General features: G+C 41.9%; 1 protein-coding gene across 3 annotated transcripts in view; it reads left to right on the top strand.

Annotated features, from left to right (window-relative positions):
- Positions 1-15,005, top strand: part of FAF1 (Fas associated factor 1) — a 498,736-nt gene extending 483,731 nt beyond the window's left edge. For all 3 annotated transcript variants that reach the window (XM_053575767.1, XM_053575768.1, XM_053575766.1), the window contains one exon: positions 14,748-15,005. In XM_053575767.1, the coding sequence (XP_053431742.1) occupies positions 14,748-14,831 (84 nt within the window). In that variant the 3' untranslated portion in view covers positions 14,832-15,005. The remainder of the gene's footprint in view (positions 1-14,747) is intronic.
- The last annotated feature ends 830 nt before the right edge of the window (positions 15,006-15,835 follow it).

The raw sequence follows: 15,835 nt of genomic DNA, 5'->3' as shown, positions 1-15,835 counted from the left end.
CCAAGGTGACAGCTTGAGACTCCCTCTCAAAAAAAAAAATTGTACACATTAAGTTTGAAATTATTTTGGATAAAGTCTAAATAATCTGAGTGTTCCCTAATGTAATGCCTAGCACATAGTAAACAACTAATACTGGTTATTATGTATGAAAGGAAAAGTGAGTAAAATGGTTAAATTGTAGAAAACAGTTGTGCATATTAAAATGAGACAGGAGGAAAGAGAAATTGAGAGCTAAGTGACACCCTAGGACCAAGTTAGCCATTTACTTTCCTAGTGCTCCTCTGCTCTTTTCCCCAATTATAACCTTTTACTGATCTGAATTGCAGTGGGCCATTTTCTTATATGCATTTTGCCCTGAACTCTGTACTCTATAAGGGCTAAGACAGTGTCTTGTTCACTACCGTCATCAAGTACTTAGCATAGTTTCTTACATGTAGTAAACACTCAGGAAATACTTAGCAAATAAATGAGAAGAAATAAAATGTTTAAAAAAAAAAAAAATGTTCCTACCTATTCACACATCCACTGTTTTTGTTTTTGTGGTTTCCATCTCACCAGGCAGAAATTCATGATATCTTCATGGCTTGAGGACAGGCAAGTGACAGTCCACATTATAATAACATTCATCCTCACTTATTCCTGGTTTCTTTCCCTCCCTCCCCGTCTCCATCCCCTCCTTGAATTGCCATGGAAGTAGAACTCCCAGGTCAAGGTCTGGGAGGAGGGAACATGGAGTCTGTAGAGCTCAATCACCAGAAGGGACCCATGTGGTTGAAATTTTCAGATGTCTTTTTTTTTTTTTTCCCTCCCCCCACTTCCAGATGTCTTTTAATACACTGTTGTCAGCCTCTCATTTTGATGTCACTAGCAGGGCATTCATAGAAGAATGTACAGGTTGAGTACAGTGGCACATGGCTATAGTCCCGGCTACTTAGGAGGAGAATTACTTGAAGCCAAGAGTTCAAGGCTGTAATGCACTATGATTGTGCCTATGAACAGCCACTGTGCTTTAGGCTGGGCAATATAGCAAGACCCTGTCTCTATTTTTATAAAATATCAGAAGAATGAGGTACAGTGGGAAGAAACTAAGCTGGAGTCAGGTATCCTGGGGCAAAAATTTCATTCTTCCAGCCACTTGTGTGATCGCAAGCAAGCCATATACTTCTTGGTCTTACTTTTCTTATCTGAAATATGAAGAGATTAAAATGGGTGTTTCTTAATAATTTTTCACCTCTGATACTATGTGATTCTATGATTAAATAACCTAGATGTTGATACCTATTCTATGCACAACTCTCTTCTGAAAACTGGAACAAAGCCATTGGCTTCCTAGTCCTACTTGCTTTATTTAAGATTGTCTTCTCTCCATTTATATGAGAATGTCTCTGTCCCAGGTAGTTTATGAGGACTTAAGCTTTTATTTACTGTAGCTGGAGGCTCCTATAAGCTCAGGCTTTGACAATATTTCACATTTTTTTATCTGAGCCAGAGCTTAGGATCAGGTGGCAACTAAGTCACTTAAGGTTATTCAAATGCATTGAAAATGTTGCTTAATAATTCAGAACCAGTTTTCTCTGTTTAGACTATTAAGATTTTTTAAATCCTTCTAATTAGCCAATTCCAACAGCAGTTTAAATAGACAGAGAAAAATCTGTCCCTCCTGAAAGGGCAACTGATGCAAACTTATTGTTAGCCCCTGTATATAAGCAGCTAGGCTGACTGAGGCTGGGGGCCAGAGAGCAGCCAGAGCCAAAGGCGCTGCTGGAGTGGCCTGCTAATGGTATCACTGACAGGGTCCGCCTGCTATGAGAGTGAGGCTAGGGGCAGGAGGTCTGGGGATATAGCTCCTCTAGACTCCATTTCTTTGGACTGATGCAGGCTGTAGGGAGGAATGGAAAGACTCCACTCAGTTATCCAGTAGGTCAGTCTTTCAGCAAACATTTATTGAACTCACACAGTTTCCAGTATGCTAGGCCAGTAAATAGGGAATAGGTAGCCAGTAAAACCTCGTATGTGTCCTGAGAATTCAACCAGACTAGCGAGACAGACTCATAGACAAACAATTGCACAATAGCCTGAGAAGTACAACAGGCAGATACCTCAGTGAGAAACTGTAGCTGATCCTTTGAGCTAGATTCTCTAAAATTCTCTTACCTGGTCAAAGTGTAAGTGTTATTTTAGCAAAGGACAGGGTTGGCATTGCTGGTACCCATTCTCCAGTTTTAAACACTGTGACTTTGAGTCTTCTAGCAGATCTTGGCAGCCACCTCAACTGCGGAGTCTAAGGTGAATAAAGGTTTTAGTTCAGTAAACATGAAATGACCACATGCAGGGCACTGGAATAGGCACAGAATATATATGGTCACTATGTTCATATGCCTAGTAAATGGGAGAAGATGCCAGTTACAATTAACTCTGTTATGGGAATAAGAGAGATGAATTTAGGCTCTGTCACTCAGGCCTGGTTTTGTGGAGAAAGTACCATTTGAGCTGAGCCTTAAAGGGAGATTCAGGTGGGAATAGGTGAGGAATGGCAATTGGGGCAGAGGAAACAACATACAGAGGTTCAGAGAGGAGGCTCGGCACCTGTAGCTCAGCGACTAGGGCGCCAGCCTCATACACTGGAGCTGGCAGGTTTGAACCCGGACGGGGCCTGCCAAACAACAATGACAACTACAACAAAAAAATAGCCAGGCATTGTGGTGGGTGCTTGTAGTCCCAGCTACTTGGGAGGCTGAGGCAAGAGAATCACTTAAGCCCAAGAGTTTGAGGTTGCTGTGAGCTGTGATGCAACAGCACTTTACTGAGGGTGACATAGACTCTGTCTCAAAATAAAAAAAAAAGTTCAGGGAGGAAAAGCACAAGACACATTTGGGGAATACAAACTACCCTGATTGGCTGGAGCATGGGGTCTGTGCACTCAGAATAGTAAGAATGGGGGGGGACAAGCTACCACCACTCTTTCAAAAAGTTGAGGTCCAGATTTCACTTACCTGCTATGTTTTTCAAGAGAAAATAAGGATTTTGCCACTTCTAAAGTATTGTTAATGTGGGTTTGCTTTGTACTTTTCAATGTTCATTAAGTATATTCTCTGATTTGATAGTTTAATCACAAGCATTTATTGAGAATACACAATGCACGAAGTCCTTTGCTTGAGTACTGGAGATACAGAAATAGCCAACACACAATTCCTGACTGTGAGTTGCTCAGTCTCATCCAGGAGACATTCACGTAAAGTACAGTGGAAGGGGAGTTGTGATGGTGCTCCTAGTAGGTCCATAAGCTGGTGCAACAGAGGTCAATATCTGTGTTTAACAGACATGGAAACTCAGAGTAGGAAAAGTTAACTTGTCCAATATCACATGGGTAGTCAGGAGCAGTATGCTTAGGGTTAGGATACAGGCTTGCAGCTTCCCAAGAGTGGTTGTTCCCTGACTCTGCCCTTCCACCCTGACCTTGAGGACATGGGAATGGAACTGATAGAAAATGAGCATGAAGGAAAGGCTGAGTGGTGAAGTGCACATCTCAGCCACCTCAATACTACTTCCTTACCATCCCCTCTTCCTAAATACTTTTGTTTCTCATCGTGGTACTTTTCCTGAAGCTCAAGAGTTGGGGAATTTGGGGTTTAGGTTTGGTATTGTACGGATAGCCTTCAAAGAAAACACCTGTTCTGTTCCTGATTCTTGCCTTCCAGTTTTATAAGCTTTTGGGCAGATGAAATGTAACATCAAAATAGCTCAGAGAGAGCCTTGGTAACATTTAAGATATTGAACGTGCTGCATCTGGTAACTAGAAAATTTAATGATCTCCTGCTGTTTTGGTAATTGGATAAGTAAATACATCAGAATAAATCACACCAGCAAGTCTTTTGTATGTCGTTAGGGACTCAACTCTTTTAACTCCTGTTCAAAGCTTCAGCTCCTGAGTGGTGTTTGTGTGTAGAGCTATGCACACACCAGCTCGTGTGGCTCTGCTTGAGTATTAAAATGCATTCAAAATGCTCACATTCTCCCTAGCCACTCTGCCTGGAGAGCACATGTAGCACACCACTCCAGATCACTCTGAAGCCAGGGAGAAAAGCTTTTTTCAAAAGTTTAAATAATACCTAATAAGACAATAGAGCCTTGTCATGATCTTCGTCCAGTCTTTCCAGCCATGTCTTCCATTATATGCCTGCTATGAGCCTTCTCAGAAACACTACTCGTTTACAAACTAGGGAAATGAGGCCAAAGCAAAAGGGGACTATCCTATTCCAGTAAGTAATCTTTTAAGAACTTTAAATAGGAGAGAGGCAGGATCAGACATTTTGTTCAACTCCCTCACAAGTGGTAGCGAGAAGGAAAGAGACCCAGAGGGAAATGGTCTATTGAGAGACCACTGGGTTTGGGGTGATGCCCTCGCCAGCTTACAGATGAGAAATTTGGGTCTTATCTCATGGTAAGAGATTAAATGACTTGCTCAAGAGCACACATGCAGTGCCAGGACTTACAACCCATCAGTGCTTTTTCTTACTGCCTACCTAATTAGCACTTAATCCAGGCCTACTTGTGAAACTGTGAGTCAAACAATAATAGCATTTCTCAGAAAGCTTTTAAGCTGAGTTAACAGTTCTAAACCTAACCAGTAAACAGGTATCTCTCCTTTCATTTGTCTCTTAATGCTGTCTTCCAAACACAGTGGTTAGTGTTACGGACCAAACTTTTATCAGAGGCATCGTAGGAACCTTTTATGTAAGAACCTGGCTGCCTTCCATGGTATTGACCTCTGAAAGCGAGGCTGTCCCCTAAATCAGTGCTTCCCAGCCCTTTTCCACATCACTACACATATTGAAAGATGTTTGTATGCCTTACAGGAGAACCGTACTAGGTTGCTCAGAGTCAGAGGCAACCCAGCCCTGAGGTTCCTGGCTATGCCAAGGGCTGAGGAGAACCAGCGTCTTGGCACACCTGTTACCTGGGCACATTTCTGAGGCTATGTGCACTCTGTTTCTCTTGCCACATTACAGACCCCTCACTCGTGCATTCTGATACCCTGTTTATGCTTTCAGGGACAGTGGAACTTTGCAAATTGCTCCATGACTTCCTTTTTTCCAGGTTCCAAGAGGGATTTATTTTGGGAACTGATTTCCCAGAATGGGGAAAAATTTCTATTCTCATTCTTTTTATTCTTTTCTTCTTTTTGTGCTCGTTCCTCAGATTTGGATTTTCTCTTGGTTTTAGACCAAAGAGGCTTTTCCCTCCCCACCCATCCTTGTTGGAATCCCCTCCGATCCGTCCCCAGCCCTTCCCACTAACATTGTCATTTAATAGCCACCAAACCACCATCAAGGATACTGATGCAAGGAGAAAGTCTTATCTCTTATTTGGTGTGCCGGCTGTCCCTGACAGTGTGCCAAGCTTAAAGCCATTTTAACATTATTAACATTTCAGAGTTGATGTTGTCATTAAACAGCCCGTTTAAGGGCACAAGCTGGGAATATAGAATTCAGATTTGCCATGAATGTTGAGTAATCTTGGATAAGTGCTTTCCACTCACTTGGCTTTTCTATCCCCATACATTACAGAGATCACGTCTTAAATCAATCCAGCTGGGCGGCACCTGTGGCTCAGTGAGTAGGGCCCATATACCAAGGGTGTCAGGTTCGAACCCAGCCCCTAGCCAAACTGCACCAAAAAATAGCCAGGCGTTGTGGCGGGCATCTGTTGTCCCAGCTACTCGGGAGGCTGAGGCAAGAGAATCACTTAAGCCCAGGAGTTGGAGGTTGCTGTGAGCTGTGATGCCACGACAATCTACTGAGGGCAACAAAGTGAAACTCTGTCTCTTAAAAAAAAAAAAAAAAAGAACCGATCTAGCTCTAACAATCACTAGCTTTGTGATGATTGAAGAGCCAGATGACTGAAATTTTCCCAAATGCCCTCAGCAGTAATATATACTCTGTTATGGGGAATATGTGCTTCTGTTATATGAAGGATACAGTACTTCCAAGAAAGGGAGTTAGAATAAGTAGGATAATGCATAATTATAAAATTAAAATAATCTAGTATGGTTAAGAACACAGACTTTAAAGCTAGACCTAGTTTTAAGTCCTTGCTCTGCCATTTCCCGCCTGTGCAGTATTGGGTGAGTTATATAATCTCTCTGAGCCTCTGTGCCTCATAGGGATGTTGTAGTGCTTAGAAGTGCTTGGCACAGTAAGCTCCTAGTATATGTTAACTGCTGTTACCATTATAATAATGAGGTGAAACACTGAACAGACAGGGTAGCCTACAAGACACAATTTCTGTCCTTCTCTTACCTTCATCTTCTTCCCCTTTGTTCTCCTTTTAGATTTTCTTTTCTCTTTTCCTACCTAAAAAAAAAAAAAAATCAAGGAAAGAAAATGTCCTACGTATCCTATACTTATCAGCCATAGCAGCCCATCTCACCTCACTCTCTAGCACCCCAATTGTTCTACCACAGTTCAGTAATGAAAGGAAGAGCATCTGTCACTGTTTATTGGAAACCCTCATCCCAGTGTCACTTCTTTCCTGTGGTCCAATGAGACAGATTGATTAGCCCAGCAACTGCACAGGAAGCTGAGATGGATATAAACCATAGATCATCCCACAGTGGGGGACCCTTACAGTTTGGAAGTTCCTTTTGGGATTGTTACCACCTGCAGCAAAAGTAGAGGAGAGGTTACTAAGAGCTACAACTGGCATTGTTGTGGTGGTTACTTATAGTTGTTACTAATTACTGTTAATAGTAGCAATCCCTATGTTTGACTCTGATCAGCACATGACCAGCAGATCAGCTTAAAGTTCTCCCTCAAATACTTTGTGGGTGTAACTGCCTCCTTAAGGATTTCCCAACTCACCAAAAGGTGTTTAAAGAAAATAAACAATTAGCTGTTGATACTAACAAAAGACAGCTTGTGTTCCTGTAGGGAACAACAAAGCCCATACCACAATGGGCCATGAGCCATGACGCAGCTGCATAGTGCACCTTTCTTTATACCCAAGGGAAAGCCATTTAGTCATATAAACCGTCCCCTGTCAGAAGGATCAGAAGGTGAGAGGCAACAAAGAGCAGCCAGTTCATTGGATGTGGACTAGAAGCTCACAAATTTGGATACAAATTCTAGCCTTATTTTTTCTAGCTATATATATATGATCTTGGGCAAGTCCCATAAATACCCATATTTCACCTCAGAGAATTCATCTGTGAAATGGAAATAATAGGAGTATTTATCTCATGGAATTGTGACAAATTAGATAATTGCCTGGCACTTAGAAAACACCAAATAAAAGGTAACTTTTTAATAGTGATGATATTAATCATTTATTAAGCTTCTGATATTTAAAATGCATATTTTTCTATTGGATTGTTAAATAGGTTACTCATAGCAGACCAAAAAATTAGTTCTACCAATTTCCGAGCATGCTAACCTTGACCAATATACCAAAAGTAGATACATCCACCTTCACTATGATATGAGAACTTGTATAGCAGCCCTCACACTGCCTCACAGAATAGAAAGAGCTCAGGATTTGAAGGGGGAAAAACCTGGGTTCACATCTAAGCTCCACCAATTTCTAGTTGTATGACCATGTATAAGAAACGTCCCTCTTTGAGATTGGTGTTCTTATCTGTAAAAATGAAGATGGATGAGTCCGTTCTCTTAGGGTAGCCTTGAGATTAGGTAACATGTGACAGTGCTTTGAGAGCTGTAAAATAATAGTTATTATAAAGTGTGCATTCTTCAGAAGAAAGTTTACTGGCACATTCATTTTTTGTTTGGTTTAAAGGATCATCTTTTTAAGAATAAGCTTTGCTGTGGCTTTATGTACAGATGGAAACTCCATTTGAAAATTGATTTCTGCCCCGATTGGCTGACTTTCTCATCTTTTAGTCAAGACCAGCCTTTGAGAGAGAAGAACTGTGACCCCTGTATCATCTTCCACCAAATTATAATTGTTAAGCATTTTGCTTGGTGGGGATAAAAACATCACCTTTGCTACCCAAAAGGTTGACCAGAAATTGTAGTTTCAGATCCATAGCCAAGGGACTTGCTCATATTCTTTGCCTATAATCGAAATAAATTTGTCCACTCAGTGTATGGTACAGCTGGAGACTGCAGGTTTACCCTTACCTTGTAAACACCAAACCAGGTTGATTCCAGAAAAAAAGGAAAGAAAGTGGCTGGGCTCAGACTCTTCTCCCAAACTCACCAAGCAGTTAAGATAGGGAAAGCATCCAGGAGTCACCCCATGTGGAAGCAAAGGTGTGAAATAAATGTTCTCCCCAAGAAGGGTTATAAGCTTTATCTTATTGAATCCTCACAACTCAAGGGAACAAAAAATGTCTCAGTTTTATAAATAAAGAAACAGTGAACCAGAAAAAGTTAAGTAACTTGCCCAGATCTTCAGATAGCTGGAAGGTTATAGTGGTAGGAATCTAGCCCATGTATCCCTCCCTCCCTCCCTTCTTCACACTTCCACCATTCTAACCATTGGAGAGCTCAAGCCACACAGATGACATCTAACACATAAAAAAGGCATTGAATCATGAGAACAGCTGTATGTGTTGGCTATCTCAATCCCTGCAACAACCCTTTCACCCAGTGGAGAAGGAAACAGGAAGTTTAGAAGTGTTCTAAACATCCTGTTGACTTGGCTAAGAGCCAGAATTCGAACTTAAGTATTTGTATTTCCAAAGCTCAACTGCAGTCCAGTTGACTCCATTGAATTACTAGTCCCCACATTTTTTTAAATACAAAAATTAAAGCCTGGAGAAGACAAGCGACTTGTTCAAAATCACACTCTTAGAGCCAGGACTGGAGCTCATATATTCTGGTCCTTTAGATCCTGACAACATTAGATGATATACAGCCATGGCTGTCAGCACAGGAATTCAGAGGGAGAGCTTTCAGAAGTAGGTAGGCTGTAACTGAAGGATGGATTTCCCTAAGGTTGGGGAAGTTGATTGTGCTCTGAGTCTGATGTAGCGGATGGGACCTGGTTGTCTTTCACATTGATGGGAAGGAGAGTGAGGTGTGGATGAGGTTCTGGTGTTTGCTCTCTATGTGGACTAGAAGAGACTTACAAATTTTCTGCCAGTGTGGCAAAGAATTGCTCCTGGGGTTCAGGCTATGCCTCTGCCCACAGTGCTGCCAGCATATGGTCTAGAAAATGGTAGTTGTTAGTCACCAGAGCTTTTCTGCCTTGAAAAAGGTGGAACTTTCTGAATACTCTAAAAGTAAGAATACATTTTAAGAATCTTTGTTGGTTTATTGCTTCCCAATCTCACACATTGAACTGAAGTCTGGATCTCATGTAGTAAGAGAGAACCCTACTGGGCCACTTGTAAAGGGTGGGGAATTAAAATGGAAATTATGAGGAAACAAGTCAGGGGTTCTAGTTGCCTCTGCAACTTGGTGTGTGATCACAGACAAACCTAATCTCTGGGTCTCGTTTCCTAATCTGCAGAGTGGGACTGATTTCCAAGAACTATTGTAGTCCATTTTCTTCGTAAGCTATTAAAATATACTGGAAACATTAAGAAGAAAAAAAGAGGAAAACAGAAAAAAATCCAACCTAGCATTTTTTTCTAAATGTAAAATATGAGATCCAGACTTTCCCCTATTCAATTTCAAAGTAAAAGCATTACCTCAGCAAAATTAAATAAAATTTAGAAGGGCTGATAATACCGCCTTCCCCACATGACTGTAAATTAGTTTATGTAAGTATCTCACATACTATAAAATACTATGCAAATACTGCTCCTGCTATTATTTTTAGAATCAGTCAGCTCCTGCCCTCAAGTAGTTTCCACCCTAGTAATACAGGTTGAGTATCTCATCTATGAAACGCTCAGGGCCAGAAGTGTTTTGGATTTCGGATTTTTCCAGAGTTTGGAATATTTACTTAAGAGTGAGCATTTCCTTTGAGCATCACGTTAGTGCTCAAAAAGCTTCACATACAAAAACATTTTAGATTTCAGATTAAGGTTACTCAACCTGTAGCATTATATTTATGCTCAAGTATTCAAAAGATAAGGTCCGAGGCAGAATGACGTGACTAGCAAGAACCCCACAACAGAAGTGAGGAACATTAGGATAGCGTACTGCACCTGCCCCAGTCAGCCGTGTGACCTGGGTGACATCACCTGATGTCTGTGAGCTTCCATTTGCCCACCTGTGAAATGAGGGGATTGGACTGTTTGGCATTTAAGAACTTGCCCAGCCTAACATTCTAGGATTCGTAGTGTAGCCTAAGGTGAGAATCTGTCACATTGTTTCATATTTTTCTCCACCGCAATGTTATATTTTTAAGAAAAGGAACTGAAGCCCAGGGAAATAACAGAAACAAAATGTATGTGAAATTTCAAAGTGTTGAAAAAATTGATCTAGAAAAGAGTAGTTCTATTTGGCAAAGAATGTGTCCTGTTTTTGACAACATAAACGTTTCACAAAGCCAATTTGCTGAATTATGAACTTAATTAGAAAATATATCCATTCAGGTTTCCTAAGTACAGTGAAGAAAATGTCAAGATGGTTGACTTTTCCTCTTCTAACTATAGACAGTCAAGCTATCCCTCTTATCTGAGAACACCCCTCCTCCCTAAGGAGTCCCAAAGGGTGGATTTCTCTGTTGATTTAGAGAGTCAATAATTCAGTAAAGTCCCAAGTAAATGGCACAACACAAGCTCAGATTGGGTTTTTGTATTCGTATTTTATAAACATTTCAGGATTTTTTTCTTGACCTTTGACCTTTTGCCATTCCCAAAGTACAAAAGATCTTATATTCTGGAAGCTGGGCTAGGAACAAGCTCAGAGTCATCTCAACCTACTTCTTTCTCTATGTGGATCCTACTCTGAGCAACACCTCTGGCAATATAATCTAGCAGTTAGACATGGGGTCTAAATCCAGATTGCCTTGTTGATTGACAGTGTGGCTCTGCCCTTAATAGCTCTGGGGCTCCATGTCTCAATTCCCTCATCTCTGTAATAGGGATAATAAGTGTCAGATCAACTACCTCTGAGGGTTATTAAGAAAATTAAATGATTTTATAAATGTAAAGTGCTTGGAATATGCTGGGCACAAAGTAAATGCTCAGTAAATATTAGCTATCATCATCTGCATATAAGCCCCCAAATGAATGCTTCTAGGGACAGCAGAGAGTTCACTCACATCTTCACTCCCTACCCCCAACCCCCTGACCCCCATTTCCCTGTTGACATGTTAGCCAGAAGCATTCTGGTTATCTTGAACTTTAGAGTCAGACAGACCTGAGCGTGAAACCTTACTCTACGTGCAAACCTCGGACAAGATAATAGTATCTATTCACTGAGCCATTGTGAGTACTAGTTAAGGTGCTTTATGTAAAGTATATAAACTACTTACCATAATTTCAGCTATATAGTAGGTGCTCATTAAATGGTAGTTGCTGCTATGATCATGATAATTGTGAAGCGCAAGCAGAAAATAAAGAACAGAAGGAGCAAAAAGAAAGAGAAGCAGTGTTAGCCATACCAGCAGCTGCTGCCCTGTTAAAAAGTTCTTTCTGACTAGCTAGGTTCTGCTTCCTTGTGATTTCCCCTCACCAGTCCTGGTTCTCCCCACAGGAGCTACACAGAACACATCTACCATCTTCTACTTATCAGCCCTGCACATATGCAAAGAGGGCTGGCACAGGCTCCTCCCTGCCCTACGCTACGGCAGCAGCAGCAGAACCACTCCTCAGCGCCCTCTCCAGTTGTTTCTCAGGGAACATGGTTTTTAGGTTCCTCCCTAGCAGGAAGTCCCTCCTGGAACATTCCACGTCCACCTTGAATGGGCCCAGAGCACTGCAGTATGGTTTCACATATGGCCACTATCTTACTGGGGGAAATCATGGTCTTCCTAGGTCACCATCCTAGGATCCTCCTTCATCTTTGTGCAAGCCAGGGAAATGAGAATAGAAGCAGAGATCATCCTTGTTCATTTTGGAATTCTTATCTAAAAGGACCTTCAAATAAACAAAAATTCCTTCATCTGGAGCACCAGAGGAAGCATCCCAGCATAGCTTGTTTGTTATGAAGTAATCCAGTGGTGGCACAGCCCCACTGATAGAAGGGGGTCTCCAAAGATCAAGGCATAACCCAACCAGGGAAAGGGGGGCATTCCTGCTGGACAGTGGGATAGAAACAAGAAAGGCAGGCTTCAGATCAGGTTGCAGATAAGGGTTTCGAGAGGCTTCGTGGAAAGAGCTCTAGCTTTGAAGTTACAGAGATCAGGGACCCTATCCAAGGAAGGCCCCAGCCAATAATGGCTTCACCTACTGGCTTAAGCACTGTACCAGAGAATTCACCAACATCACAACCAATATAGGAGAAACTGTGACTCCCATCTTACAAGTTAGGCTTTCTGGTTATATAGCTTTTTTTAATTAAAAGGCCATATCGGTAGGAACCAGCCATTCCTTGACAGCTCTGACAGAGCTAGGGTTTGAATCTAAGTTTGCTTTAATCTTCTTAACCATCATACTATATATAGAGCCCCGCTAACCATGTAACTTCAAACAAGTGGTAACCACTTTGAGCCTCAATTTTCTTTTCTCTACAACTGTGAGTGATTGTTGTGCAGATAAATGAAACAATATATTCATATAAGAGCCTGGCATATAATAGGTGTTCGAGAAATTTTAGTTTCCTTCTCCCCATATCCCAGCTCTCCCACTTAAAGTGACTGGAGAAAATCACTTAACTTTTCTTGAACACAATTTTCTCTTGTGAAAACTGGGTATGGTTTATGAATCTGTAACCTTGAGTGTTGACAACTCTAGCAAGATGACACTCAAGTCTGAAGCTCAGGCCTCCCAGTCTCTTTTGCTTCCTCCTACATCTTCCACCTTTACTCACATCCCTGGCACTATTATGGTTTTGGTTTCTCCCAGCAAACATCATGTTTACAAACCACAAATAACAAAGTAGAAGATGCCGGAAGAGCCCTGGCATGTTAATTGAGAACAATAGCAGAAGCAGCTGAGCAGAAAATGCCAGCAAGTCAGAAGCAGAGGCAGCATAGCTCTGTTTGTTGACAGAAGTCAGCGCAGTATTGTACGTTAATTGGGGAAGTGGGTAAACATTTGCCAGCAGCTTGCCCCTCAGTGCATTGGAAGATAGACAGCAGGCTGGCCTTCCCCACCTCTGCTTGCCCATCTGTCCATAACCCAAGCAGTACTAGTAGAGCAGGCTTTGCCCCAGGTACCTTGTAGGCAGAGAAGATTCCAGGGGTAGATGTGTCTCCTTAATGATCCTCCTGGGCATACCAGGTTCCCATCTAAATACAGGCAAAGGTATTTCTCCCTCTTGCCGCCCCCCCCTCTTCATCTTACCAGCCTACCTGTGACACTCGGCTTTGGCCCCCAGGGACTCCCCTGCTCACCTAGCTGGAAGACAGAAGAATCATCTCATTAGGAATGGCTTGAGTTGAGCAGAAGGCAAGATTCAAAGATTGCCTGTCTTAAGTGCTGCAGTATTTGCCCTCGGGCCCAGAGCTCCCAGATTTACAGCAGCAGCCTCAGGCCTGACTAGAGATTGCTTGTCCCCCGCACCCCACACACACACACACACACACACACACACACACACTGAGAGCTGCCTATTCATCTGTGCATCCACCCATCCTTACAGTTGCTTTCATACACAGCAGCCATTATCGAACACCTGCTCTGTGCTAGACAGTGGTAATTATATATTTTTCTCATTTAATCCTCACATTCATCCTGCAAGGTTGATGCTAACTTTAAAGCCGCAAAGCTGATAGCCAACCCAGCTGTGATTTAAGCTAGAGTATTAGAGTATCTAGTTCCAGTATTTCTCAACTTTTTAAAAATTCCTGACTTTTTTTTTTTTTTTTAAGAGCTAGGGTCTTGCTACGTTGCCCTGGCTGATCTTGAATTCCTGGCCTCAAGCGATCCCCCTGCCTTGGCCTCCTAAAGTCCTGAGATTACAGGCATGAGTCACCATTAACCTTTTTGTTAAACCTTTATGTTCTATCCCTGCCCCAGCCTAGGAAGGCATAAACCTAATTTAGAATGCCTTTATGATTAGCATATCCAATTAAGCCAAGATTTTATCGAGCTTTACTTTTATTAGTTCATATTGTAAAATAATGATTTTTAAAATTTCTAAAATATAAAATTGTATTATGACATTGACTCATTTTTTTCAAACTAAATATATCCCCTCCCCCCATAACAAGGAGTCTATGATACACCTGCCCTCACCAGAGGAGATATTTATCACATCACTGGGCTTGGTGAAATGGCCATTTTACAATTTATGGCATATAGTTTTAACAGTAAGATCAACCCCAAAGGCTTAGCTCTTGTCCCACCTAACAGATCCCCCGTCAACTATAAATATTAACCAAGCAGAGATCTCTAGGAATGCCATTTCGCTGTTTAGCCAGCACCCTTCCTAAGGGCCCCCTGTTCAGGAGGCAAGGGACCTCCAACTGAAGAGGTTAAACCTCCAGAACCTACGCACTGAGGTCAAATGCTAGTTCCTCTACCAAACTGCTCTGAGCCCTAGTTTCCTCACTTACGAGATGGGAATGACAGCGCCTCACAGAGTTATTTTGAAGATTAAATAAGATAATGTGAGAATACTCGTGCTACAGAGTAGGCTCTGAATCAGTGTGCACATACAGGCTGAATGCCATATGGAAGAAATAGTGCTTGTTCCAATCTTTTGAATATGTGTTTTCTTTCTCTTTAGATAACTCAGCTGGACCCAAATAAATCATTATTGGAGGTAAACTTATTCCCTCAAGAAACCCTTTTCCTTGAAGCAAAAGAGTAAACACAGCCCAGCGGTGGAACCAGCCATTCCTTGACAAGCCAGTGGCCTGCATCAAGAGAAGGGCTCCTCGCCAATCCACCTACACGCTCGTCTCACTCAATTCAATGTCACACTTCTGCCTCTTGCAAGATTGCTGGAAAAAAAGTAATAATAAACATACTACTTAAAATTTCCTATCCATGAGTATATGTTTCCTCCCCTCCTTTCAGAGAATTACAACTTTGCCAGCCTCCCCTACCCCTTGTACCTCATCCTCGTTCAATGACTAATGTACTGTTCAAGTGCGAGTGATCAGTAAGTAGAACTCCCACCTCTCCGACACCCATCTTTAACCTGCAGTGTCTAGGGCAGTTCTGTCTATTCTGTGATGCCAGAAAGCTTCGTATTTGACATGTCTCACTGAGCCAGGGCTCATACACCGCGACCTTTTTATTTTCATGACTGGATTTCTACTTTGTCACCTAATTATAAGAGGCGGAGGGAAGGGGGGAGTCAAATGGGACATTCTCGGCTTGGAGATTCAACACTGTTGTAAGGGAAAAAGCCTGTCATTTTTGTTAGTACTTTCTGACTCCTTTACTAAGATGTCAGGTTTTGTTTGAGGACTACATTTGACATATGCAACATATTTATTTGCTGCTGCTGCCTTGGGTCTGGGTCTCCAGGTTCCACATAGAGGTATTTTCTGTTCCATTGCAGCACAGGGATCACACAATGTGGTGTCCAGATAAAGTGCAGAGAGGTCAGCAACCAAGGTTTTGGTCACAGCGGGAATCTGCTGTTAAGTTTGCATTTGGGCAGTTAGAAGCTCTCAAATAGCAGCTCCCCCACCCCGTGTGCTGCTCCATCAGTGAGCGCTGAACACAATTCTCTGTTGCTTTTCTCCCCCTCTCCTCCATCATGTGTTTAGACTTTGTCACTTGGAGTTTTAAGCACCTTGTCTTTTGACAAAATCTGATCAGCCACCCATGGACTCTCCTATAATAAGGAATTTGCTCTATTAT

The sequence above is a fragment of the Nycticebus coucang genome, chromosome 22 (assembly GCF_027406575.1).
Source record: "Nycticebus coucang isolate mNycCou1 chromosome 22, mNycCou1.pri, whole genome shotgun sequence".
NCBI lineage: Eukaryota > Metazoa > Chordata > Mammalia > Primates > Lorisidae > Nycticebus > Nycticebus coucang.
The sequence above is the reverse complement of the archived record's forward strand: the minus strand, read 5'-3'. Positions and strand labels throughout refer to the sequence as shown.